This window comes from Heptranchias perlo, chromosome 5 (assembly GCF_035084215.1).
Source record: "Heptranchias perlo isolate sHepPer1 chromosome 5, sHepPer1.hap1, whole genome shotgun sequence".
In the NCBI taxonomy this organism is placed as follows: Eukaryota; Metazoa; Chordata; class Chondrichthyes; order Hexanchiformes; family Hexanchidae; genus Heptranchias; species Heptranchias perlo.
In genome coordinates, this window is record NC_090329.1 from 71,836,449 (window position 1) to 71,863,646 (window position 27,198).

The following is a 27,198-nucleotide window of genomic DNA, read 5'->3' on the forward strand; positions in this document are numbered from 1 at the left end:
CTCCCGCTGGGATACGGTCACATGGGTACCAGTAGCCTTCTGGTATCTCACCCAAGAGGTCATTCTATATGTGTGAGCCTAGACAGTGAGTGTTTTCTTATGCTGTGCATCACAATTGAGCCTAATCTTATTCTCTTCTGATGCCTGCACATGCACTAGATACCAATTGGGAGTGGGAACCATAACTACTTTTTTCTCCTCCTTAGCCGAGTGCTATTGAGATTAATTATAGAGCCCCAGCTGAGATCAGCTACCTCAGCACAGTATGAGAACTGAATCTGTGATCCTTTGGTCTATGTGAGTTAGTATACAATAGATATAATTTAAACCTAACCCACCCAGTACGAATTTGATGGGATCGGATTGGCCACCCGTTTTACACCCCGGCGGTTTTACTTTCCATTGGCTGTTCCCACAATTTGGGATGGGGTCCGTGTCCTCAGCTGGAGATAAATGGGGGTTAGACTCCCTTGCTGACAGAGAGGGCCTCCAAGAATTTCAGGGCCTTAAACTTGGGAATGTACACAGGTGAGGAAACTTGGGTATTGAAGCTTAAAGGAGAATCTCCTGAATGACTTAAACCAGAAAAAAAAATCCTCCAAAGTTCTGTCAGAATGTTGGGTCTCGATTTTTACTAGGGGATGGGAACAGTGCGGGCAAGCTTGGTAGCGGCTGGCACACCCAGAGAGCTTTGGGACATGGAGGCCCTGCTGATCTTACATAAAAGTTCCCGGATTCCCATCTGACCACCCAGCCAGATTCAGTACCTGGCCGGTGGGCAGGAACAGGAATTTGGTGGCAGGAGGGCGCAGTCGGGTACCCATGGGAACGGTCACCGGCAGTCAGTGGGAGGAGGGCTCGGAATACGATCGGGGATTGGGCGGGGGGGGGGTGGGTGGTTCCGGCGCGATCGGGGAGGGGGTCTGTTTAAAAATAGCACTTTTTTTTTAACTTACCGTGGCCTCTTCTAACCAGTTGGTGCTTCCCGCCATGGTTCTGTTGCCTGGCCGCCGACAGTGCTGGAGTCCCTTGATGTTTGAATGTTAAGTAGGCCCCTGGTTCATTGAAAAATAGTATTTTGGGGGCTCTGGAAGTTAACTTTACATTTTTAAATTGCAATAGCCACCAAAGCCTTAACACAGAGTTGAAGACCACCTCACTTAAAGGAACTGTGAATATTAATGTACCCTACATGCTTACAATAACAACAATAATGATGTTAATAATAATAACAAAACAAAATTCCAATTAGAACCTTTACATTTAAGAAACAGCTGTGTGCTGTAGTGGGGCAGATTTCCCTGTTATAGGGATGGGCAATAAATGCTGGCCTCGCCAGCGACGCCCACATCCCGTGAACGAATAAAAAAAAAATTGGACATAAAGAATCACCTGAGTGCAGTGTAGACGGGTAAATCGGGCGGGGAGGATCCCAGGTGCGTAATGCAGCCTGCCTGATTGCTGTCCATTTAAATTAACGGATGGAAAATTGGCAGGCTCCATTACACATGTATAATCTATATTAATGACAGATGAAGGGACCGAGTGTAATGGTGTAATGTATCCAAGTTTGCTGACGGTACAAAGCTAGGTGGGAAAGTAAGCTGTGAGGAGGACACAAAGGGCACAATTTTAAAAAGGCGGCAGGATGGCAGCGGAGGGGGGGGGTGGGGGCGGTAAATGGGCACGCAGCAAACGCGAATAATAAAAACTTACTGTTCCCCACGCGATCGCAACTTAATTGGTGGCCATTAATCTTGTTTCCCTGCTTGCTGTCCGAAAGCTGTGCAGCAGCTTTAAAGGGCCATTGGAGCAATGGCCCTTTAAATCTAGATGCTGCAGCTGACAGCCTGTCATCTGGACTCCACACCCACATGACAGGCTGTCAGCTGCAGCGTCTGGATTTAAAGGGCCATTGCTCCAATGGATTTTGCAGGAGCATGGAGCAAGAAGACACAATGGAGCAGCACAGGGGCAAGGCTGCTCTAAGATTCAGCGATGCCTCATTTGAGGTGCTGCTGGCCAGGGTGAGGAGGAGCAGGGAACTGTTTTACCCGGCCGACAGGAGGACAGAAGGCTTGGCTTGAGGTGGCAGAGGAGGTCACCAGCAGGAGCAACATATCCCACACCGGGATCCAGTGCAGGAAGCGTTTCAATGACCTAACTAGGTCAACAAAACTGAGTACACTTCCTGATTCTCCTGCATTCCATGTTGCACATCACCCATCCCCCCACCAACTCATTCTGCACTGCCAAGACTACTCCATCACATCACTCCTCACACCCAATTAAGGCTCATCCTCAATTTACTTTCACTTCCCCATTTGTGACCCCACCACTACCACTCACCCCAATCCTGATCCAATATGATGTCTCTCTCTGATACTCACCTTCTGATGCACCTCTTTCACGGTCAGCCTTGCCAAAGCAATGCATTCATCGGCAGGCCACTTCACCATCACTCACTCACACATATGTACTTTCTCCTCTTCTAGGAGGATAGAGCACAAAATGCCCGCGAGAAGGCGAGGGCTGGAGGGGGGCCGCCACAAATAGTGGTCCTCACAGACACGGAGCAGGAGGCCCTAGAGATCAGCTGCACCCTCGAGTGCCTGTCCATTGGGGACGCTGAGACTTGCACCCCACAAACGTCTGGAGACACAACTTTAACATTCATCACATACAATAAGAATTGATGTTAATAATGATTGGCATGTTGAACACCTCAGTATGCTCAGCGCAACATGACACATCTATGATGATGCTTAATATTGCCTTCTGTTCTCTTACAGGACCTTCAACGACCACAGTGACGGTAGTGGGTGATTCCTCAGAGGAGCTCTTGGTCTGTGAGGGCGCACCATCACACCTTGGCGAGCCATCCACCAGCGCAGATACTCACACCTTGGTGGGTCCTAGTAGTCGGTTAGTTGGGTTGGCACCTGGTGAGTCACCACACACAAGTGAGCACGAGCAGACACAGGTGGCAGGGGCAGCTGTGGAGAGTCCGCGTTGGTGGGAGCACTCCTTTCCAAGCTCTGCTCAGTTGGACACAGATGCTGAACCCTGGGGGCCATCTTTTAAAAGGAGAATGATCGAGGGACAGCAGCACATTTGCGGGGTACTGGAACAGGTGCCACTCACACTATCCACAATAGCGCAGAGGATGGAGGAGTCCAACTCCTGCATGAATGGAATGGTGGCACAGGTACGGGAGGGAATCTCTGAGATGGTGTCACAGGGACGTAAGGAACTGTCTGAGATAGTTTCGCATGTAACTGCAGAAATGTCTGAGATAGTTTCGCAAGTAAGTGCGGAAATGTCTGAGATGGTGTCGCAGGTAACTACGGGAATATCTGTGATGAAGAGAAGGTTAGCCTCCAGCTTCAGGCACGGCTCACAAATGAGTCCATTCAGGCCCTGACATTGGCCGTTCGGACTCACGGTGAACAACATTCTGCTGCCTTAAACAGGCAGACAGAAACTTTACAATTGGGCTTCCAAAGCATCAGATATGTCCTCCAAACTGCTTTCCAGCAGGGTGGTAGGAGTGATGTGGGCCTGGTCCAGGAGAGGGATGATGAAAGGGGACATGGAAGTGGGGACACCACTTAAAGCGCTCCCATGTCTCACCCGTTGCCCCCCTCTCAACCAGTACCCGCAATGCTGCCTCCTCTCCAGGTGGCCGAGTCTGCCCTTGCTCATGTGGAGGTGGAGCAGTTTTGGAGGTTGCCCTCGCAGGCTCCAAAACCCAGAGGACATAGGCCGAGAGCATCTAAGCAGTCCGGGCATGGGCATGAGCAACATGCCACTAACCCTGTTGCAGCCACAGGGGATGCACCACGTAGAAGTAGTCGGAAGAGAAAGGCTAAGGATTTGTGATCACGAAGGGTATGCACAAGGGTGTCTGGCAGAATGTCACGTTTTTCATTTATATTTGTTTTTTGTTAAAGTCACATTAAATGTTATTCTCATCACTCTTGCCACGTCTTGCCCATTCTTGACTGTCTTTTGTGACAACGGCCATTCATGTGCTTCATTATGAAAGGCGACATATGATGCCACCCAGTGGGTGACTTTACAGAGGGTGTATGTGTAGTTGCAGGACTGTTTTTTGCGGGGGGGGCAGGGGGATGGTGTGGGCGCTGCTCTTTCCAGATGGTGTGAGGACTGGACTCTTCTCACTTTGTGATCTTATGAGAACTGTTCACATATCAGTGACTCCCTGGCCTCACGAGCAGCCAAGTGAGCCACTGCTCTGCCCATGGGCTCGTCCTCCTCCTCCTCCTGCTACTGCTCCTCCTCAATTTCTATTGCAGATGTGGATGGTGGATGAGGGCATGGGGCCTCATCAACCGGTACCCCTCTATGTTGCGCCATGAATAGAAATTCAAATTGTGCAGGACACAACACACTACTATAATGCGACCCACTCTCGCTGATGCGTTTTGAAGCGTTCCCCCAGAACGATCGAGGCACTGAAATCGCATCTTCAGCAGTCCTACCACATGTTCAATTATAGACCTGGTGGCGATGTGGCTGTCGTTGTATCGACGCTATTGTTCGCTGATGGGGTTCCTCAGAGGTGTCATGAGCCACGTGTGCAGGGGGTATCCCTTGTCCCCAAGGAGCCAGCCCTTAAGGGTGTTCGGTGAGTGGAAGAGGTCCAGGATGTTGGATTCCCTCAGAATGAACGAATCATGGCAGCTGCCAGGGAATCTGGTGCACACGTGAAGAAATCTTTTGCGGTGGTCACAAATGAGCTGAGTGTTGATGGAGTGATAGCCCTTTCTGTTGATGAACAGTCCTGGCTCGTGTGGAAGTGCTCGGATTGCTATGTGCGTTCAATCGATTGCACCCTGTACATGTGGGAAGCCAGCCACAGAGAGGAATCCCATTGCCCTCTCCATCCGGCTGAGGTCCTTCATGGGGATGTTGACGTATTGCGAGGCCCAGTGAAACAAACCGTCAGTGACCTGCCCTATGCACTTGTAGGCAGACGACTGAGAGACCCCGGCGATGTCACCGATGGTGCCCTGGAATGATCCGGAGGCGAAGAAGTTGAGGCCGGTGGTCACTTTAACGGTTCTGTTGAACCGATGGATAATGAGATGCAGCCGGGAGCCGACCACCTGGCGACTCACTCTCAGCCTCCGTACGCACTGCTGCTCAGAGAGGTCCAGGAAGCTGAGCCTCGGTCTGTGGACCATCTGACGAGGGTAATGCTTCCTGCGACGTCAATGCCTCTGTTGTTCCCCTCTCTGCTCTTGTGCAGGTGCCTGTGGTGCAGCACTGCGTTGTGGAGCTACAAGTGACGGAAGTGCACGCCATGCCTGGTGAGGATGGTGATGTTCCTTGTCCTCGGATGTACCAGTGAATGCAGCCATCGTGCCCCCCAATCCTGATGATGTCAGTTTGAGGGGGTCCGAAAAGTTGGTAAATATGTGTAAACAGAAGAATTCTGAGTGGAAACCAAGAATTTTCAGTCTAAACACAAAGATCTCCCAGCCAAAAGTTTGTCTGAGAGAACTGAGTGCCCTGCTGCAATAACTCACCTTTTATCCCCATCTGTCAAACAGGGATTTAAATGTTCAAATGGCTGCTGGATGAAACCCGACTACTTTCCAATGTCGTGTTTCACACAGCACGGGAAACACGTTGAAGCAACATTAAAATCACTTGCCTTCATTGTTAATTGGATTTATGGACATTTCAAGTACTTTAATACTTGATTTAGTGGTTTAAATATCATCCCGCCAGCTTTAATTGCCGGCGGTGATTCCGGGTTCGGGAATGGCATGCCACCCAGCAGACTCTGGGTCGTGCGCATTCTTCGGCGGGTTGGAGCAGGGATTCCTGCCCATTCCAAAAAAGCCGATTTTCTTTGCCCGCCCGCCCCCAATGCACCCGCAGATTTCTTTTGAAATCGTGCCCAAAGAGTCTGCAAAGGATATAGACAGGTTAAGTGAGTGGGTAAGAAGATGGCAGATGGAGTATAATGTGGAGAAATGTGAAGTTATTCACTTCGGTAGGAAGAATAGAAAAACAGAATTTTTTTAAATGGTGAGAAACGATTAAATGTTGGTGTTCAGGAGGATTTGGGTGTCCTTGTACACAAAAGTTAACGTGCAGGTACAGCAAGCAATTAGGAAGGCAAATGGTATGTTAGCCTTTATTGCAAGGGGGTTGGAGTACAACAGTAAGGAAGTCTTACTACAATTGTACTGGGCTTCGGTGAGACCACACCTGGAGTACTGCGTACAGTTTTGGTCTCCTTACCTAAGGAAGGATACACTTGCCTTAGAGGCGGTGCAACAAAGGTTCACTAGATTGATTCCTGGGATGAGAGGGTTGTCCTATGAGGAGAGATTGAGTTGAATGGGCCTATGCACTCTGGAGTTTAGAAGAATGAGAGGTGATCTTATTGAAACATATAAGATTCTGAGGGGGCTTGATAGGGTAGATGCTGAGAGGCTGTTTCCACTGGCTGGGGAGTCTAGAACTAGGGGGCATAGTCTCAGGATAAGGGGTCGACCAGTTAGGACTAAGATGAGGAGGAATTTCTTCACTCAGAGGGTTGTGAATCTTTGGAATTCTCTACCCTAGAGGGCTGTGGATGGTCAGTCGTTGAGTAGATTCAAGGCCGAGATCGATAGATTTTTGGACTCTAAGGGAATCATGGGATATGGGGATTGGGCGGGAAAGTGGAGTTGAGGTCAAAGATCAGTCATGATCTTATTGAATGGTGGAGCAGCCTCGAGGGGCCGTATGGCCTACTCCTGCTCCTATGTATGATCCTCCCCACCCAATTTTTAGGTTGCACCCAAGCGATCCTTTATGCTCAAGCACAGCAAGAGGAAAATCTGTCCTTATGTTTCTTTCCTGGATGGATGAGCTAGGATGGGCCGAATGACCTTCTTCATCCACATCTATCGTGATCTTGGGATGGGAAGAAGGTCTTCTCTCTCAGTTATAAAAGTTGCAAATGAATTGAGTATTAATTCAGCTCCCGATACGCACAAATTCATAACAGTAATTGGACTAAATTGGTACCATAAGAATATTTGTTGTGGGAAATAGAAATTCAAATTGTTGTAGTGAGCTACTTTCCTGAGGTTAGTGTCAAGTTGCATAGTTGGAGCAGATGAGAGGGAACTTTACTTGCTATCTGGCTGTGCTGTCTCTGACTTGTGAATTGATGCTGGCACTGGATGACAAAAGGGGAAAAGTGTTCAATTCTCATACCTAGCAGAGACGTTGATAAATTCAATAATATTGGCACTTTTTTAAGGCAAGAGCATTTTGTCATATATTATTGCAATAAATACAGAGCATTAAATAATTTCCCACAACAATATATTAATCCTGCAAAATTTATTTGTTTAAAATAAAAAGGCTTTTCCAAAAGTGCCTACAGCACAAGGGTGTGCAAGTAAACAGGGACTATACTTCCCGTCAAAGAAGAGATCAGATAGTAAAAGTTAAAAACAAGTGTAAACTTAATACTGCTAAATTTGACTCCAATCACTGATTTCTTCTTAGATGTAAATCCATCAGTGCTCAGACTTCCTTTTATAGTAGAGCATGAAACAAACGTTCCTCAGCATTATCTACAACTATAAAAATAAACATTTCATTGAATTATGTAAAAGAAAGTGGGTAGATTTCCATCTCCACCGCCTAGACGGTAATCTGGTGGCACGGATCGCCTGCTCTTTATAGAACCCGCCCGATATTCATTCTATTGATTTCAGGTGGTGAAGATGAAAATCTACTCTAGTGTTCCTGCTGGTAACTTGCCTGTAGGTTTATACTGACAAATCAAAACAATGGGCTTAATAATTTAGGGCGCAGTCATTATTTTAATGACTTACAACTCACTAATGATGACAAATTATTAAATAATTAAAAGTAAAACATTCTTAATATGGGCCAGGTGTTTTTGATGGTCTTGGTACAGATCCTTGATGCCCAGACTAAGTTAGGGCAAAAAATGATTTCCAAATAAATCAGCCCAGGTTTCCATTTTTCAAGCATAACCGACATAAAATGAGTTCGAAGGCAGTATTTTTTTAAAAAGTGGAATCTAATAAATTATTAATTTTAATTGTATTAATAAATATCTCAATCTGGCCATTACCTAACCTTAGAGAATCACATCTTAGTTGCACAGATTGTAAACTCCCTTCTGTGCAATGTTTCCCTTAGTTCTTGTACTAGTCCCGACATAATTAATGATAATTAAGAATATGCTTTTACTCACCATATCATTCAACCTCTACCTTAAAGAAAAATGACATTGTTTAAGTGCTCTGGTAATAAGTAATGAAACAATCACTGCGCCCCTGTAGTATTATAAATGGTGATAAATAAACTTAAATGTTACTATAATTTTTTCCAGGCTGTAACATTTGGCATAAACTACAAGCAATTGTCAAAAAAGTAAAAGGGGGTTTGAGCAGGCAAGTACAGAACGTTTTTACAAGCACATTTTACTACAATTTAGTTCTTAATAGCACCGCCAAACTACCAAACAAAGCACAACCATGAACCACAAATACAGCTAAGATATAATGTTTGAGACATATTCTACTGCAGATTTGGTTTCCCCAAACACCATGGGACCAACTGAGCGCTAATACAGATAATAAAATCATGTTCCTTTTATACAGGTAACAAAGGTGATCACCACAGAGTATTTCAACAGACTTCTGCATTAAAAAAAACAGTAAATACAACTTCTAGCCTTTAGTTTGCTTCAGTGAACGTAAATGTACATATATCCCTGTGTTTAAAGGTAATAGCTGTCGTATACATTAAGGTAGAAAAAACATACACAACTTCAGTGGATCATAGCATAAGCAGTGGGACTCAGAAACAAATCTCTCTTCACTACGCTCTACTACCAACTTTTGTTTGGCTCTTGCCTTTCATCTATTTTTCATGTAACCTATAAAGGTTTTCAACTATTCATATATACTACGACAGCCTATTTCTTCCACAGCTTCACATTTACTTCTGTGCAGGGACAAAAAAAGATGAAGTGGACTACTTACTGAAGAGCCAGGGTTTTTGAAAGCATCTCCTGCAAAGCTACAGCAGCGTTATCATAGAGTGCTGCATCTTTCCATCAGCTATCACTCAGGGAAACAGATTCAACATTATAAAAAAAGATTCCTACCTTTTTAACTGATTCAGAGATATTTAGATCTGGATGTATTAAGGCAAATGTGCAGCTAGTGTGAAAAATAGCTCACATTTGGTAGCTTCATCTCGTCCTTAGTAAAATCATGGCACTGATTCAATTCACCATTTGCGGCTAATCCAAAATAAAATGCATATTCAACAATGACCTCTAAACATAAATCGTTAATCTAATTTGTTGATGAACAGTTGCGGTTATAATTGGCAATCTGGAAACATACAAGAAGACTGTGCAGTGAGATTTTCATGTTGGCCTGCAGAGGGCACCAATACTTTAGTTTGATCTTTTAGGAGCCAAACTTCCATTTGTTTTATTCAACATGTTGAAACACATAGGAGGAAGATTGCTGGTTGTCGCATTCAGTTTTAAAACTTTGAAGTCTTTCATATGTCTGCATTTTAGTTGGGTCTTCTGTATTCCCAAGTCTCTGAGCTAGGCCATCATTCCAAACATGCTCAGTGCTCCACATTGTACAATACAAAAGTCATCACCACCAGATTTTTTGAAATTAAGGTATGAAAAATTTGAAGTTAGAAGGATTTTAAGGCATCCAGTTGCCAGTTTATTTTGACCTAAAATGATAAATTGAAAAGTATATTAATCAAATATTGCTTAAAGATTCAAGTATTTGTCAAACTTCAAAGATTAAATAACAATTACATTTTCAGCACATTTGATATGACCCACAGAATTCCGAGATGTATTTGTTCCCAAAAGGCTGCTACACACCAGCATTGCCTGTGTGCAAGTTGAGGAATGGCTCAAATCACAGTGGTTTTTGAGGGCCCAACTAATCCAAGCTGTTGGAGTCAGAAACCAGATGCAAATCACTTAGATTTTGGATGCATGAGGGATGTCGTTTTGTCATTCTATACTACTGTGTCCAGGGATCTGCACTGCAATGCTTACTGGGATTCAGAACAAAAACCGTAGGATCCAGGATTCGTGGAATGAGTATTTAGACTCATTTCAATTTTGTAACCTCCCCCTCCTCATTTCCGATTATTTGAAACTGAAACCCTGAAAATAAATTTTCCTACAACAAGGCTGGTTTCCCAACCCAAGCGCACACTGCATTTGGAGGGAACTGGACAGATATTACTATTATAATGTTAGGGAACTAGATTAACACTCCCAATAAATATACATAACCAGAGAAAGAACACCTACCACTATTGGAATATCAGGGGACTGGACCTAAGACTGACTGAGAACTGCACTGATATCCTCACCAGAATATTAGGAAACTGGAAAGGTTGAGCACTGCTACACCAACTAGTAATAAGATGCACAGACCACTAGGAACTGAATACACAGATTAACATTAGATGCATAGTGTATCACAGTCGATGGATATAATACAACTCTGCCATTACAGATGACATGCAACAGACAGAACATAGAGAGAAAGGTGGAATAAAAGTGTTAAAAATACCTTTTTGATTCACTACATTGCAAATGCTGGAGCTGGCATAGAGGAAAACTGTTGCACTGAAGTATAAATGCATGCTCACATGCTTAGGATAAGTCCGAACATCAAAGTAAATTATCTGCAATTTTTGATTCTGGAAGCTTTTCTTATTTGGACACAAGTAACAACTGACCAGACATCACCTATCAGCCTTTTTTTCTGCCACAGAGACAGTTATACATTGTTGAATATTCCCCAACGTAAAGTAATTTCTGTGATGATCTTATTACTGAGATCACTAATATTTTTAAGTGATGACATTTATTATCTTTGTTCCCAAGTTGTGAAGGTATGATGTTATACTTGTAACCAGTGAGTTTACTTGGAAAGTACAACACAGAAACAGGCAGTCTGTGTTGGTGTTTATCCTCCACACGAGTAGTCCAAATCCCATCCACCCACCCTGTTGCCAAATCCCTTTATTGTCTTTTCCTTCTATCACCTATCTAACCCAATTTTTAAATGTTAAGATGGGCTGGGAATTTCCTCGGAGCTACTACTGCTCTGCCACCATAGCTTAGCTGGAAGTGCGGCAGAAACCCCGTTTACATGCATAAACTTACGGCGAAGTTACTACAGCAGAATGGGAGCAGCTCCAAGGAAATTCATGGCCATGGTCTCTGCTTCAATCACTAACTTTAGTGGTGGATTCCATAGTCTCACAACCCTCTGTGAACAAAATTTATTCTGCTCTCTATCCTAAATCATTAGAAAGTAAACAACCTGCTTATCATATACTTTCCTAACACCACTCAGTGATTTTTTATTATTCAACACTCTTTACAATTAATCATAGGTTAATATTAAAGCCGGTATAACAAATTAATTTATATTGTATTTGGCAGGAACTTTAATATCTCAAAAGTGATTTCAGAGTGCAATGATTTGTTACACTACCATTAACATATCATAGCTAATGCAATAGTCCTTCCCATCAGTTAATATAAAATGGAACTTGTACAGAATGACTAACAGTTGCTGTTTGTGAGTGCTGATTATTAACATATATTGGGGCCAATTATCACCCAGTTAAATCGATATTAACAGGGTGGTAATGGCACTGCGCACACTCCACACATGTGTTCTGGTGTTGAGCGGCTTAACCAGCAGTCCTTAAAGGGACTGCTGCTGGCCACTCTAAAAATGGCCCACAAAAGCTTTTGTGTTACATTTTTGTGAAGCCATTAAGAGCAGGAGTGCATAGAAAGAGGCCATTCATCCTTTTGTGTCTGTGATGACTCTTTACTAGAGCAATACAAAACCATTCCCACTGCCTTGCTCTCTCCCCGTAGCTCTGCATCTTCCTCTGCTTCAAATATTTATCCACCATTTCCTAAAAACGTACAATGGTCTCTGCTCAACTAAACCCTGCAGCAAAGCATTCCATACTTTGACAACTCTCTGTGTAAAGAAATTTCTCTTAACCTCTCTCCTCAATCTCTTGTGATTATTTCATATTTTAATGATGGCCTGTGTGACTGACTGCCCAAGCAGAGGAAAAAGTCTTTCCCTATTTAATCTATAGTTTTTCATCCCTTGTATCACCCTGCTGAATTTACATCTCGTGGTCTATGGTTTTAAGGTCCTTTCTATAATGGAGTGCCTAAATTATCATTACTCTTTTACACTTTATATGCTCTGATTTATAAAACCCAGAATACTATTGGCATTAAATTACCTTTATGCAAGGTGCTTTTCAAACTATTTATACTGCACTGCACTGGGAGACTGCAATGTGAAAAAGATTGTAATTTAAACAATCGGGACTCCAGCTAGGTGTTTCGGCCTATGGTATAGTTATGAAATCTCTATAATTTTGTGTTCCAGTCATGTTAATCTTTTCTTTGGTGGCAGTGAACATCGACAATCTCCATTCAACCTTTCAGCATTAAAATTTCTTTTTTTCTTCCATCACTTTTTTCAAGTTGTCGATTCTGTTTTTGACACTCCTGTAATGGTTGATGTTTTGCAACCTTGTGGACGTTTTAGCTATTCATATGATGTCCCCCTACCAGTTGATAACATTGTTGATGTTCTGATAATGCATTTTGATATTTACAAAAATTTTACCATATTAAGTAGTTTCACCTTTGAGAAACATGGCTGTTGTTGACTCCTTCTGGATTCCATTATGCAGCATTGTCACTAGCAGCATATGATGCCATGTTTATTTGCATCATTATTATTTGTTAGAATATGTTAACATGACAGCTAACTACTGATTGATGTCTTAAACCCCTCACCCCTGCCCTCTCCACCTTCATCTCCAACAACAAGTGTGACTTCTTTGTAACTAAGATTGAAACCATCAGTTCAACTGACTCTGCTGCTTTCACCCATTCCCCTTGCCCTCCAGGCCAAACTTCCCCTCTGCCCTGAAGCTGCATCTTTCTCTAGTTTCTCTCCTATCAAACGTTATGCCCTCTGTGCTGGTCCATGAGACCAACCACCTGCTCCCTTGACTTCATTCCTGCTAGCTGACATTATAAATAGCTCCCCCTCCTCAATCTCTGTGCAGCCTTTGAGATGGTCAATCACATTATCCTCCTCCAATACTACTTCTCTGTTGTCCAACTTAATGGGACTGCCTCACTTAGTTTCACTCGTACCTCTCCGATCGTAGCCAAAGCATCTCCAGCGATGTCTTCTCTTCCTGCCCATTACCTTAGGAGTCCATCAAGGATCTAACCTCGACCCTGTGCTCTTCCTCATCTATGTGCTGCCCGTTGGAAACATCATCTGCTGACATAGGATCAGCTTCCACATGCACACTGATGACATCCAGCTCTATCTTTCCACCATCTCTAAACCCATCCACTGCTTCTGTGTTGTCAGGCTGTTTCTAGTCTTGGATGAGCTGCAGTTTCCTCCAGTTAAACATTGGTAAGATCACAGCTATTGGCTTCTGCCACAAACTCCATACGGTTGTTACCGATTCCATTCCCCTCCCCGGCACTGCCTCAGGTTGAATCAGACTGTTTGCAATCTTGGCATCATATTCCACCCTGAGCTCTGCTTCTGACCCCAGAATCTTTCCAGGACAAAGACCACCTAGATCCACATCAGCATCCTTGTTCTTTTTATTATGCCTCTATGAAGCAGCTTGGGATGTTTTTCTATGTTAAAGGCACAATATAAATGCAAGCTGTTGGTGGTACAGTTAGATGGAAAGTTAAAATGCTGATTTGTGTAAACTGCTGGATTCCCATTTTGATGGTAGATGAGTGAATTTACCACTAGAACATTGTCTAAGGGACCTTAATAACAGTAACAGATTATCAAGCAATGTTTTTAAAGGAACTACTGCTTCACTGAAGGTATGCTTTTGTAAGGTTAATAGATTTAACTTTATCTGCACACTTCAAAACTTCAAGTCTAGCACTCAGTTAGCAATAAGAAGCGCATAATTGTGCAAGACCAAAATATGTGTGCTCTGTTTGCAGGGAAATCAATAGTAAATGATTAGCATATTTCTTGCAGCACTTTTAATATCTTGTCCTATTAATAGAGGGGGTAAATTTCCTCGGAGCTTTTCCCACTGCGCCACCGTAAGTTCAGTTGAAAGTTTAAATTTCTAAGTTTCTGTCAGGCTTCAGCAGAGAGCTGCTGTAGCAAGTTAATTGGTTAGCTAGATTCAATTGGTACCTGAAGGTGGGGCAGGCCTGACTCATCTGAGTCTCAACTGTAGAAATACAGGGGCCTGTCAGTGCGGACTGCACGGTGTGCGGATATTACACAGTGTGCTGAGAGTTCGGTAAGTGTGGGAGTTTGGTGAAGTGGGGGAAGGAGGTGCTGCTTTGCCTTGCTTTTCCAAACTTTTCCTGCAGAGCGGTAGTGGACCTGAGAGTAGAAGACTGAGATTGTGGAATAAAAGCAGCAGCAGACCTGCACCAAGAGACAACTACTGTGCGACATCACAGGGACTTAACTCCTGGACCTAAGATAAATAAGAAGCAAAAAGTAATCCAAGTGGGACGTCACCAAGGAAGAGGTAAGTGATTGGCTGGTGAGTATTTTCCTGCTGAATTTGTCTAAGGTTAGAGTTTGTGGATTCTCTGGTCTCTGTTGTGTAGTGGGGGACTGCTGTTCAGCAAGGGCCCTTGAGTATACCTTTTTAATTGAAGTGAAATTGGTGGGATTCATTTAATTTGAATTAATTAGTTAAAGGGTAAGTCATGTCAGAACAGCCCAGCCCCGTGTTATGCTCTTCCTGCTCTATGTGGGAAATCAGGGACCCTTCCGGTGTCCCTGACGACCATGTGTGCGGGAAATGTATCCAGCTGCAGCTACTGACAAACCGCATTGCGGCATTGGAGCTGCGGATGGATTCATTAAGGAGCATTCGCGATGCTGAGAATGTCGTGGATAGCACGTTTAGTGAGATGGTCACACCGCAGGTAAAGGTTGTACAGGCAGGAAGTAATTGGGTGACCACCAGGCAGAGTAAGAAGAGCAGGCAGGCAGTGCAGGGGTCCCCTGTGGCCGTCCCCCTCTCAAACAAATATACCGCTTTGGATATTGTTGAGGGGGATGACTTATCAGGGGAAGGCAGCAGCAGCCAACTTCCTGGCACCAGGGGTAGCTCTGCTGCACAGGCTGGGAGGAAAAAGAGTGGAAGAGCTATAGTGGTAGGGGATTCTATCGTAAGGGGAACAGACAGGCGTTTCTGTGGCCGTAAACGTGACTCCAGGATGGTTTGTTGCCTCCCTGGTGCCAGGGTCATGGATGTCACTGAGCGGCTACAGGGCATTCTCAAGGGGGAGGGTGAGCAGGCAGAGGTCGTGGTCCACATTGGGACCAACGACATAGGTAGGAAGGGAGATGAGGTCCTGCATCAAGAATTTAGGGAGCTAGGTAGCAGATTAAAGAGCAGGACCTCAAAGGTTGTAATCTCTGGATTACTCCCAGTGCCACGGGCTAGTGAGTATAGAAATAGGAGGATAGAACAGATGAATGCGTGGCTAAAGAGTTGGTGCAGGAGGGAGGGTTTCAGTTTCCTGGATCACTGGGCCTGCTTCTGGGGAAGGTGGGACTTGTACAAGTCGGACGGGTTGCACCTGAACCAGAGCGGGACAAATATCCTTGCGGGGAGGTTTGCTAGCACTGTTGGGGGGGGTTTAAACTAACTTGGCAGGGGGATGGGATACAGAGTGGAGCTACAATAGGGGGTGATGTGCAGCCAAATATAGAGAAAAAAACAAGTCAGCTTGGAAGACAGGGCAAATATGTGAGGGCAAGGCTGGATGGCATCTATTTTAATGCAAGGAGTCTTGCGAATAAGGTGGATGAACTGAAGGTGTTGATAAACACATGGGAGTATGATATTGTTGCTGTCACAGAGACATGGTTGAGGGAGGGGCAAGACTGGCAGCTCAATATTCCGGGGTACAGAATCTTCAGGCGAGACAGAGGGGGAGGTATAAGAGGAGGGGGGGTCGCAATATTAATTAAAGAATCAATTACTGCCATAAGGAGGGATGATATATTAGCAGGTTCCTCTAATGAGGCCATATGGGTGGAGCTTAAAAACAAAAAGGGGGCAAGCACTTTGATGGGAGTGTACTATAGGCCCCCAAACAGTCAGGGGGAGATAGAGGAACAGATATGTAGGCAAATCTCAGAAAATTGTGCAAATAATAGGGTAATAATAGTGGGGGATTTCAACTTCCCCAATATTAACTGGGATACTCAGAGTGTAAAAGGCTTAGAGGGTACAAAATTCTTAACGTGCATCCAGGAGAGCTTTTTGAGCCAGCATGTAGAAAGTCCTACAAGAGAGGGGGCGGTACTGGACCTAATTCTAGGGAATGTGGCCGGCCAAGTGGAAGAAGTGCTAGTAGGTGAGCACTTTGGTGACAGTGACCATAATTCGGTGAGATTTAAGGTGGTCATGGAAAAGGACAGGGAGGGGCCGGAAATAAAGGTTCTAAATTGGGGGAAGGCCGATTTTAATAGGATAAGGCAGGATCTGGCCAAAATGGACTGGGATCAGCTGCTTGTAGGAAAATCCGCATCGGAGCAATGGGAGTCTTTCAGAAGGGAGATTGAGACCATACAATGGCAACATGTTCCCGTAAAGGTCAAGGGTGGTTCCAAGAACTCCAGGGAACCTTGGATGTCAGGGGATATACGAGAATGGATTAGGAAAAAAAGGAGGGCTTTTGGCAGATACAAAAGGCTAAAGACGGAGGAAGCCCTAGAGGAGTACAAAAAGTGCAGGGGGATACTTAAAAAAGAAATTAGGAGATCAAGGAGGGGCCATGAAATAACACTGGCGAGCAAAATAAAGGAAAATCCTAAGATGTTTTATAAGTATATTAAGGGTAAGAGGATGACTAGGGAAAAAATAGGGCCCATTAGGGACAAAAATGGCAATCTGTGTGTGGAGCCGGCAGATGTAGGAGGGGTTCTAAATGAATTTTTTGCATCTGTTTTCACTATGGAGAAGGACGATGTAGACATAGAAATACGGCAGGGGGACTGTGATATACTCGAACATATTAACATCGAGCGGGAGGAGGTATTGGCGGTTTTAGCAGGCCTAAAAATGGATAAATCCCCAGGCCCGGACGAAATGTATCCCAGGCTACTGTGTGAGGCAAAGGAGGAGATTGCGGGGGCTCTGACACATATATTCAGAACCTCTCTGGCCACAGGGGATGTGCCAGAGGACTGGAGAACCGCTAATGTAATACCATTATTCAAGAAGGGGAGTAGGGAAAAACCGGGGAACTACAGGCCAGTGAGCCTAACATCAGTGGTAGGAAAATTATTGGAAAAAATTCTGAAGGACAAAATTAGTCTCCACTTGGAGAAGCAAGGATTAATCAGGGATAGTCAACATGGCTTTGTCAAGGGAAGATCATGTCTGACTAATTTGATTGAATTTTTTGAGGGGGTGACTAGGCGTGTGGATGAGGGTAATGCAGTGGATGTGGTATACATGGATTTCAGTAAGGCCTTCGATAAAGTCCCCCACAGGAGACTGGTCAAGAAGGTACGAGCCCATGGAATCCAGGGTGCCTTGGCACTTTGGATACAAAACTGGCTTAGTGGCAGAAGGCAGAGGGTGATGGTCGAAGGTTGTTTTTGTGACTGGAAGCCTGTGGCCAGTGGGGTACCACAGGGATCGGTGCTGGGTCCCTTGCTGTTTGTGGTCTACATTAATGACTTGGATATGAATGTAAAAGGTATGATCAGTAAGTTCGCTGATGATACAAAGATTGGTAGGGTGGTAAATAGCGAGGAGGATAGCCTCAGTCTGCAGGACGATATAGATGGGTTGGTCAGATGGGCGGAACAGTGGCAAATGGAATTTAACCCGGAAAAGTGCGAGGTGATGCACTTTGGAGGGACTAACAAGGCAAGGGAATACACAATGAATGGGAGGACCCTAGGCAAGACAGAGGGTCAGAGGGATCTTGGTGTGCAAGTTCACAGATCCCTGAAGGCGGCGGAACAGGTAGATAAGGTGGTAAAGAAGGCATATGGGATACTTGCCTTTATTAGCCGAGGTATAGAATATAAGAGCAAGGAGGTTATGATGGAGCTGTATAAAACACTGGTTAGGCCACAGCTGGAGTACTGTGTGCAGTTCTGGTCGCCACACTACAGGACGGATGTGATCGCTTTGGAGAGGGTGCAGAGGAGATTCACCAGGATGTTACCAGGGCTGGAGTGCTTCAGCTATGAAGAGAGACTGGGAAGATTGGGTTTGTTTTCCTTGGAGCAGAGGAGGCTGAGGGGGGACATGATTGAGGTGTACAAAATTATGAGGGGCACAGATAGGATGGATACGAAGGAGCTTTTTCCCTTCGTTGAGGGTTCTATAACAAGGGGACATAGATTCAAGGTAAAAGGCGGGAGGTTTAGAGGGGATTTGAGAAAGAACTTTTTCACCCAGAGGGTGGTTGGAGTCTGGAACTCACTGTCTGAAAGGGTTGTGGAGGCAGGAACCCTCACAACATTCAAGAAGCATTTGGATGAGCACTTGAAATGCCATAGCATACAAGGCTACGGACCAAATGCTGGAATATGGGATTAGAGTAGACAGGGCTGATGGCCGGCGCGGACACGATGGGCCGAAGGGCCTCTATCCGTGCTGTATAACTCTATGGGCTCGAATTTAGCAGGCCTGCGGGTTCCCAGCGGGTGGTCCTCCGGGAGCGTCGAAAACGCGGACGGGTAATTGTTCGCGTCCCCCACGCGATCGCGGGATAATTGGACCCATTAAGGCCTGCTTCCGGGTTCTGCGCTCCCCAGCTGCGTGCCGGCCGGCTGCGCATGCGCAGTACCGTCGACGCGATGTAGGAGCTCCAGTTAAAGGGGCAGTCTCCCAAAGCCCCTCCTGCTGCAAGCAAGAGGTCTGGGAGAATGGCTCAACCAAGGGGAAAGGCTGCGCCCCGTTTTTCAGATCTGGCACTGCAGCTGATGCTGGAGGGCGTGAGGAGGAGGAGGGAAACACTCTTCCCTGAGGATGGGCGCAAGTTCCCTGCCGCCGCAACCAGGAAGGCATGGGCAGAGGTGGCGGCGGAGGTGAGCAGCAGGGGCAACACCCCAAGGACTTGGGAGCAGTGCCGCAAGCGCTTCAATGACCTGACTAGGTCTGGCAAGGTGAGTACACCAACGCACCCTCCCACATCCCGTCCCCACCATCACGCCAAGCAGATCACAACCCCCTCCTGCACAGCCACCACTGCGCTCCATCAGCAATCCTCACAGCCACTCATTCACCATCCTCGCCGTGCACGCAAGTACCCACCGTCCCTGACCCCACCCGAACACTACCACACACCCCAATCCCCATGCAATGGGATGGGCACGTGGCCCACACTTCCTCCCATCCGTTCCGCGCCACGCTCAACCCAACCACACCGATGCTCGATGCGTCTCACGATGCAAGACGCACCCACTCACACATCTGTGTTTTGCCTTCACAGGAGAAGAGGAGCAAGAACAACCGCGAAAGGGCACGCACCGGAGGTGGGCCGCCGCAAGTGGTGGAGCTCACCGACGCAGAGGTGGAGGCGCTCGACCTCGCCCGCACGCGACATTGCCTGTCGGTGGCCGATGGCGAGTGTGTCGCTGCCGAAATGGGCGGTAAGGGAAAGCTGACACTCAACACCCATGATCGCGAGTGACCGTATCATCACCTGCCATCAGGCGCACTGTCAAGTTGGTCCACATGCCTCAAAGTGCCCTCTGTTCTCTTGCAGGTGCGTCTTTGGATCAAGCGAGCATGGAGGGCGATTCCTCAGAGGACATGGCGGTCTCTGAGGGTGCATCGTCACATCAGAGCCAACCATCCACCAGCGCAGAGACACGCACCTCGGTGGGTCCCCCTCGCCAACTAGTTGGGGTAGCACTTGGTGAGTCACTGCGCACGAGTGAGCATGAGCAGACCCTGGTGGCAGGGGCAGCCGCGGAGGGTCCGCGACGGAGGGAGCACTCATCTCCAGGCTCTGCTCAGCCGGACCCAGATGCTGAACCCAGGGGGCCACCAGAGAAAAGGAGAGTCGTCGAGGGCCACCAGCTAATTGCTGAGGTGCTGGCAGAGGTGCCGTGCGCATTGTCCACAATAGCGCAGGCGATGGAGGAGTCCACCTCCTGCATGTGGGCATTGGTGGCGCAGGCACAGGAGGGTACCGGCGACACAGTGTCGCGGGTAGGTGCGGGACTGTCTGCGGTGGAGGACAGGCTGGCCTCCCTCGAGCGTCACGCACAGCTCCACTTCGAGTCCTTGCAGGCCCTCACAACGTCTGTACGGATTCAGGGTGAGCAACATTCCGACGCCACCAACAGGCTGAGGGATACACTAGGGGTGGCCTTGCAAGGCCTCACACATGCCATCCAAACTGCCGTCCAGCAGGGTGGAAGGGGTGATGTGGGCCGAGGCCAAGAGAGGGATGATGGTGACCGGGGACATGGAAGCGGGGACGCCTCTCAAGGCGTCCCCACGTCCCACCCGTCGCCCACCTCTCAACCAGCACCCGCAATGGTGCCTCCTCTCCAGGTGGCCGAGTCTGCCCCTGCCCCGGTGCAGGAGGAGCAGTCTGTGGAGGTGCCCTCACGGGCACCGAAACCCAGGGGCCGTCCGCCAAAAGCATCTACCCGGTCAAGGCAAGAAGACGAGCAACCTGCCACTACCTCTGCTGGAGCCACAGGGGTAGCACCACGTAGGGGTTCCCGGAGAAGAATTCCAAAGGCCTTATAATCACAAAGGGAATACACCAGGGTGTTTATTATTTTGTACTTTGTTTCTTAAATGATGTCACATTCCACATATTAAATAGTCTATTCTCACCACTCCTGCCACCTCTCGTCCATTCTTCCGCGGCTTGTGCAGTAGTTGCGTTCCGTGGAGGCCATCATGACGGCGAACACCTGCTGCCACCCATTGGGCACACTGCTGTGGGTGCAGGATTACTGGCAGCACTCTTCAGTGGAGGGGGCTGGTATGGCCGCTCGCATGTGCAGGTGAGGAGATGCGAGCGCCTCGCAGTGTCTGACTCTAGGAGAACCGTTGACGTATGAGTGCGTCCCTGGCCCGGCGACCATCCCGGTGAGTCGCGGCTCGGCGCATGGGTCGTCCAACATCCTCGGGCGCGTCCTCCTCCTCCTCCTCCGCCTCCTCCTCCTCCTCCTCCTCCTCCTCCTCCTCCTCGCCCTCGCCTTCCTCAATGTGGGTGGCGGGTGTGGATGGGGCCTCCTCCAGCGGCACCCCTCTCTGTTGGGCCATGTTGTGCAGGGCACAGCAGACAACTATGATTCGTCCCACTCTGAATGGTGTGTATTGGAGCGCTCCCCCAGAACGATCAAGGCACCTGAAGCGCATCTTGAGAAGCCCTATGGTCTGCTCAATTGTAGACCTGGTAGCAGTGTGGCTGTCATTGTACCGACGCTCCGGCTCGGTGATGGGGTTCCTCAGAGGTGTCATGAGCCACGTGTGGAGGGGATACCCCTTGTCGCCGAGGAGCCAGCCGTTGCCGGCGTTGGGTGCCTGCAGGATGGGCGGGACGGCGGACTCCCTGAGGACGAAGGCATCGTGGCAGCTGCCGGGGTATCTGGCGCACACGTGTAGGAATCTCTGGCGGTGGTCACAGATGAGCTGGGCGTTCATGGAGTGATACCCCTTCCTGTTGATGAACAGCCCTGGCTCATGCGGAGGTGCCCGTATTGCGATGTGGGTGCAGTCGATTACACCCTGCACCCGTGGGAAGCCGGCCATGGCATGGAATCCAACCGCCCTCTCCATCTGGCTGCGCTCGTCCATGGCGAAGTTGATGTAGTGGGAGGCCCTGCGGAACAACCCATCGGTGACCTGCCTTATGCACTTGTGTGCAGAGGACTGACAGACCCCGGTGATGTCCCCGGTGGCACCCTGGAAGGAACCAGATGCGAAGAAGTTGAGGGCAGTGGTGACTTTGACGGCGACAGGTAAGAAGATGCTGCTTGGTCCATCAGGGAGCAGCTCGTCGTTAAGGAGGCTGCAGATGTCGGCGACTACCTGGCGATTGACTCTGAGCCTCCGTATGCACTGCTCCTCGGAGAGGTCCATGAAGCTGAGCCTCGCTCTGTACACCCTGTGCGGAGGGTAGTGCCTCCTGCGACGCATCTCTCTCTGCGGTTGCCCTCCCTCCTGCTGTGCAGGTGGGTGTGCCGCAGCACCGTGTTGGGGGGCCCCACCTCTCCGAGGCGGACGGCGTGGACTGTGAGGCTGCTGGGGCTGGTCATCCTGTTCGTCCTCCGACGATGTCAACGCACCACCCATCTGGCAGGTGTTGGTGTGAGGGGTTGTGCAGGGTAGGTGGGTGGGTCCTCGGACTGGGGCTGCGGTTTCGTGTCGGTCTGTCCTCTGGCTTGGCGGGGGTTGGTGGAGGGCAGGGGTTGCCCTATGTGACGCGGTGGCCTCCTGCGTGGGTGAGGGCGCTCCCCCGTGGAGCGCACCTTGGCACCTGGCACAGGCTGCTGGCTGCAACACGCCTGGTTTGAAGGGTCCTGTTTCCCCCAGTGTGGGAAACTGACTGCTTTGACCGTAAAATCCCACACTTCCTCTTTTGACAGCTGCTTCAGCTCATTAACTGACCACAACGAGCAAGTTAAGTGCTCTCAAGTGGAACCCCGCTGGCTTTAATTGCCTGCGGGATTCCCACCAGCGGGGCTTGCGCGCGCAGCCCCGCACGTCAGCGCGGTACCCGGAAGTGGCCGGGATTTCGTCCGAATCCGGTCACGTGATCGGAGATCGGGATTTTCGGGGCCCCCCCGCTGGAAACCCGCCGGAAACCCGACCCTAAAATCGAGCCCTATGACTCTCTGACTCTATGACTTATGCGTGGAAATGGAGTTTCTGCCAAAGCTACGGCAACAGAATGGGTGAAGCCCTGAGAAAATTCACCCCGTGGTTATAATCATACAACAAACACAATTTATTTTGTATACTCTAGCCTTAGTATGAAGCATATCTCTACGTTTGATCATCTTCAGGTAAAATCCTCTTTTGAAAATTATACATTGTAAATGCCAATGTCCTCCTCCATTTCTCAAAAATGAATTGTTATTTTTCAACCATTTTAAGTGGTGGAATTTCTCATTGCACTGTTTTTGGTGTGCAACCGTGTTCTTGTCAAGTTTGTTTATTTTAAATGGGTATCAGAAACTGTGGACTTTCAACTCCTTAAAGTTTAACAGTTTATGTGAGGGTGGACACTGTATGCTCTGAATTGGATTTTGATTTTGCTTCACTTGTAAGCAAGCCATATGTTTGCAAGTTTATGGAGCTGCTACGTATCATTTTATTACTCCATAGGAAAATAAATAAACTGACCAGTGGAAGGTTATTGGCAGAGTGTGATTACAGCCATTTTAGCATAGTTACTACTTTTTGTCTATGTATTCATAGGCGTGGTTACAAACAATGAAAAACAGTGGATATATAACGTAAGTAAATATGAACGCCATTCATTTCTCTGGGGTTTCTGCGGATCCTCTGTTGAAGTTAAGATGTGGAGATGCCGGTGATGGACTGGGGTTGACAATTGTAAACAATTTTACAACACCAAGTTATAGTCCAGCAATTTTATTTTAAATTCACAAGCTTTCGGAGGCTTCCTCCTTCGTCAGGTGAACGATTTTCACATCGTTCACCTGACGAAGGAGGAAGCCTCCGAAAGCTTGTGAATTTAAAATAAAATTGCTGGACTATAACTTGGTGTTGTAAAATTGTTTACAACTGTTGAAGTTAAGGCAGACAGTTGCGAGAACCCCCATGGAAATTCACCCCCGAAAAGTTAAAAGAATGGTACCTCTCTCTTTTACAGAATATTGCAGCAGTTTGAAACCATCTTCACAGTCCATTCAAATAAAACAATTAAGAAAGCATGGTGAAATTTTAAGTTACAAAGGAAATTCAGCTAAAACATCTACTTACATGTACATGGGCTGCAACTGTAAATGAGATGTTTTCTGTGGGCCCTGGTAGCCATATGAGTCAAATCCTCCTATGAAATCAACTGTTGTGGAAAACAGAAATGTCATTACATTCCAGCGGATACACTGAATATCTCACAGATTCCAATTTGTGTTAAAAAAATAAAGTCCTTCGTGCTGTAATAAAATTAATGCTAAATACCAGCAGAACCAATCCAAATACTGGGGTAGATTTCCATCTTCATCGCTTGGGTTGTAATCTGGCGGAGCGGATCGCCTGCCTAATTGTCATCCCACTGATTTCAACAGAATGAAAAGGAGACGGGTTCCATACTGGATGTGCGATCCACTTTGCCAGATTACAACCCTGGCAGTGAAGATAAACTTTACTCCAATTATTTTTATGTGTTTATATTGAACATTCTCTGTCAATTTTCTCATTTAATTGGTCCAATATCTTTTCCAGCCTTGCATCTCGACCCACACCCTCTGTTTTCTGACTCTATCCTCTCATTCCCCTCTACCCCTGCTCCCCCAACTGTGAAGCACCTTGGGATATATTTTGCTACATTAAAGGTGCCATAGAAATGCAAGTTTTTGTTGGGATATGACAGGGTCCAACCAACAATCAGTTAAGACATATCACAAACTCCAATCAATGAGAATCAAATGGGAGCTATCAAAACAATTTGGTAATCATTTTTTCCAATTAGTGTATCAGCTTAACCTTTCCCTTGAGTGGATCCCCTCTTTGGTCCCACCTGTGCTCTGTTGTCTAAGACCATAAAGTATTCTTTTTGTATGACCATTTTATAATACAGCAGATCCTCTGTCTCAAGAAGAAAAAAATCTCACCAATAGTGATCGAATATTATCTAAAAAAAAATTGCACAAATTATTTTTATTTTAGCTTTAGCCCACAAATAATATTTACTGAAATTTCATTGAGTCTTTTTTTTCTGAACACCAGAGACACAGTTTTCCATAATGGGAGAATAAAGGTTTTCCAGGTGAAAACTTGTGCATGCACTTTTGTCTAATTTAATTTTGGTTTTCTTTTGCTGTGCCATTTTTAAGAAAGGAGGGGGGAGAGGGGAAGATGGGGGGGTGGGGGAGAGGGGAGGATCGGCGGGGAGAGGGGGAGATCGGGTGGTGAAGAGGGGGAGATCGGGAGACATCGGCGGGTGAAGAGGGGGAGATCGGAGAGGGAGACATCGGACATCGGAACTGGGTGGAAAGGCAGGTTGATTTTGTGTTTTAACTTCGTGCAATGATTTGTTATTTAATTTATTTCATTTCTTTTTGCCTGATCCGACCCTTCACGTCTGGTTTCACCAGATGTGAATCAGAAGCCGTGGGAAAGCCGCCCAGTTAAGTCAAAAATCGTTCTAATATGTCACAAGTAAAGTGCCTTAAGTACCTCAATGAGGTACATTTGGGTTTTTAACTATCATTCCCCAGCTTTAATTGCCGGCGGGAAGCGCATACAGACACATCTGTGGGGAACTCGGAAGTCGGCATGTTGGAGCCGGCTTCCGAACCCGCTCTGCACTTCTGCAATTTAAGTTTAACATTGAGCCCACATGTTCAGAGTAGCATCCAATATTGCTTCAGGCATAAAAAATTATATATAAAACAGCAAGGTCAAGGAAAGCTTTCTGCCATGTGTCTAACACAATATGAAAAGACAAGTTCGTTTACTGTCATCAGAACAACCATTACAACTGCCATGATGACATTTTCATTTTTATTACAGTGTCATATATTTTTCTAAAAATCATTAATATAATGAGAAATTACCACTTTTTCATACCTTGCAGCTGTTCCTCCCCTGCACAGGCTTATATATGGCATACTTCTATTTGAATATCATTTAAATTGTAATTATGGTGAGCATAGTGGCCAATAGAATAAGTTAATTGCTACATGGACAAAAAACAACTTCAATTAAACCTGACCTGATTCCTTTGCACAGAATCCTCAACGTGGAGAAGTTAGGACCAGAAGTGATCAAAAATTGTGTTATAATTTTTTGCATAAATCAAATTGAATCTAAATAAAGTGTGAAAATAATTTCAGCATTCAATTTGTGAATTAAGAGTATATGTTGGTTTTAATTAAGCCACCTTCAACACAGCAAATATTATTCTTGTGAAGCTGGCAGTCCTTTGAATGGCACCTACTGAGTACACTATGATTTCCCCCATAAAAAGAGATTCATGTTAATGAATGAGTTAAACTGTATTGTTTAGCTGCCCTAAAACCAAGCATGACAAGCCCTACAGGAAATAAAATTAACATGTACAAAACCATCAAAACACCTCCGCCCCAGCTAGTTTTTGCATATGACTACACTCTGGCCTCCTGAGAACATTTTCTGCAGTACTTTCATTATTTATGAAAGCAGCAATCCATAACCAATTTTCCTCCCATGTCAAGCTTGTTCTATGTACGAGCTGAGGCTCTCAGTTTAAAACATTGGCAATTAATTGTACAAACAAAGAAAATGTAAATCTATCACTGCCAAGTGACTTTTCTAATCAACCCAGCTTTTTATCCGCTTTCAATTTCTCAGAGATCGGTCTAAATTCCCACTTTAAACCAAACCTAATTTTCTTGTGATAATGGACGCAGATTCCCAGCTGTATGTGGTATATTCTGATAGGAACATCCTACTTCGTGTTCTTGGCAAATGGTTTAATGAAATCTTACATCGACACAGATTTATCTTCCAATTAATTGTAATTAATTGTGCAATGCCATTGTTGAATTACAGTCATTTATTTTGCTGAAATACATAGTGCTGCACAATACCGGTTGATACCTGTCCAAAAATCATTGTGCAAATCTAATTCAAGCTGGATAGGCTTCAAAAATAAAAGATATAGGGGGGTGAATTTCCTAATTGTCTGTCGCAACCTGCTGCAAAAGCTCGGAAAAACGGCACAAACAGCGTTTCTGCCATTTTTTGGGGTTTCCGTGGCACTTCTGCTGAAGTAACAGCAGGTGGGTGGGAATACCCCCACAGAAATTCACCCCCATAGTGCTTCGCCTTAACAAAAATCCTGATGTAAATATGTTCTGTGACTCCTACACT

The 27,198-nt window shown here is 46.3% G+C and overlaps 1 protein-coding gene across 1 annotated transcript in view; it reads right to left on the reverse strand.

Annotated features, from left to right (window-relative positions):
• Positions 1-7,369: 7,369 nt before the first annotated feature.
• The window catches only part of nkain2 (sodium/potassium transporting ATPase interacting 2), a 504,953-nt gene continuing 485,124 nt past the window's right edge, over positions 7,370-27,198 (reverse strand). Inside the window, exons 6-7 of the mRNA XM_067983806.1 lie at positions 24,103-24,184; positions 7,370-9,777 (exon numbers count right to left, since the gene is read on the reverse strand). Of these exons, the coding sequence (XP_067839907.1) occupies positions 9,768-9,777; positions 24,103-24,184 (92 nt within the window). The 3' untranslated portion in view covers positions 7,370-9,767. The remainder of the gene's footprint in view (positions 9,778-24,102; positions 24,185-27,198) is intronic.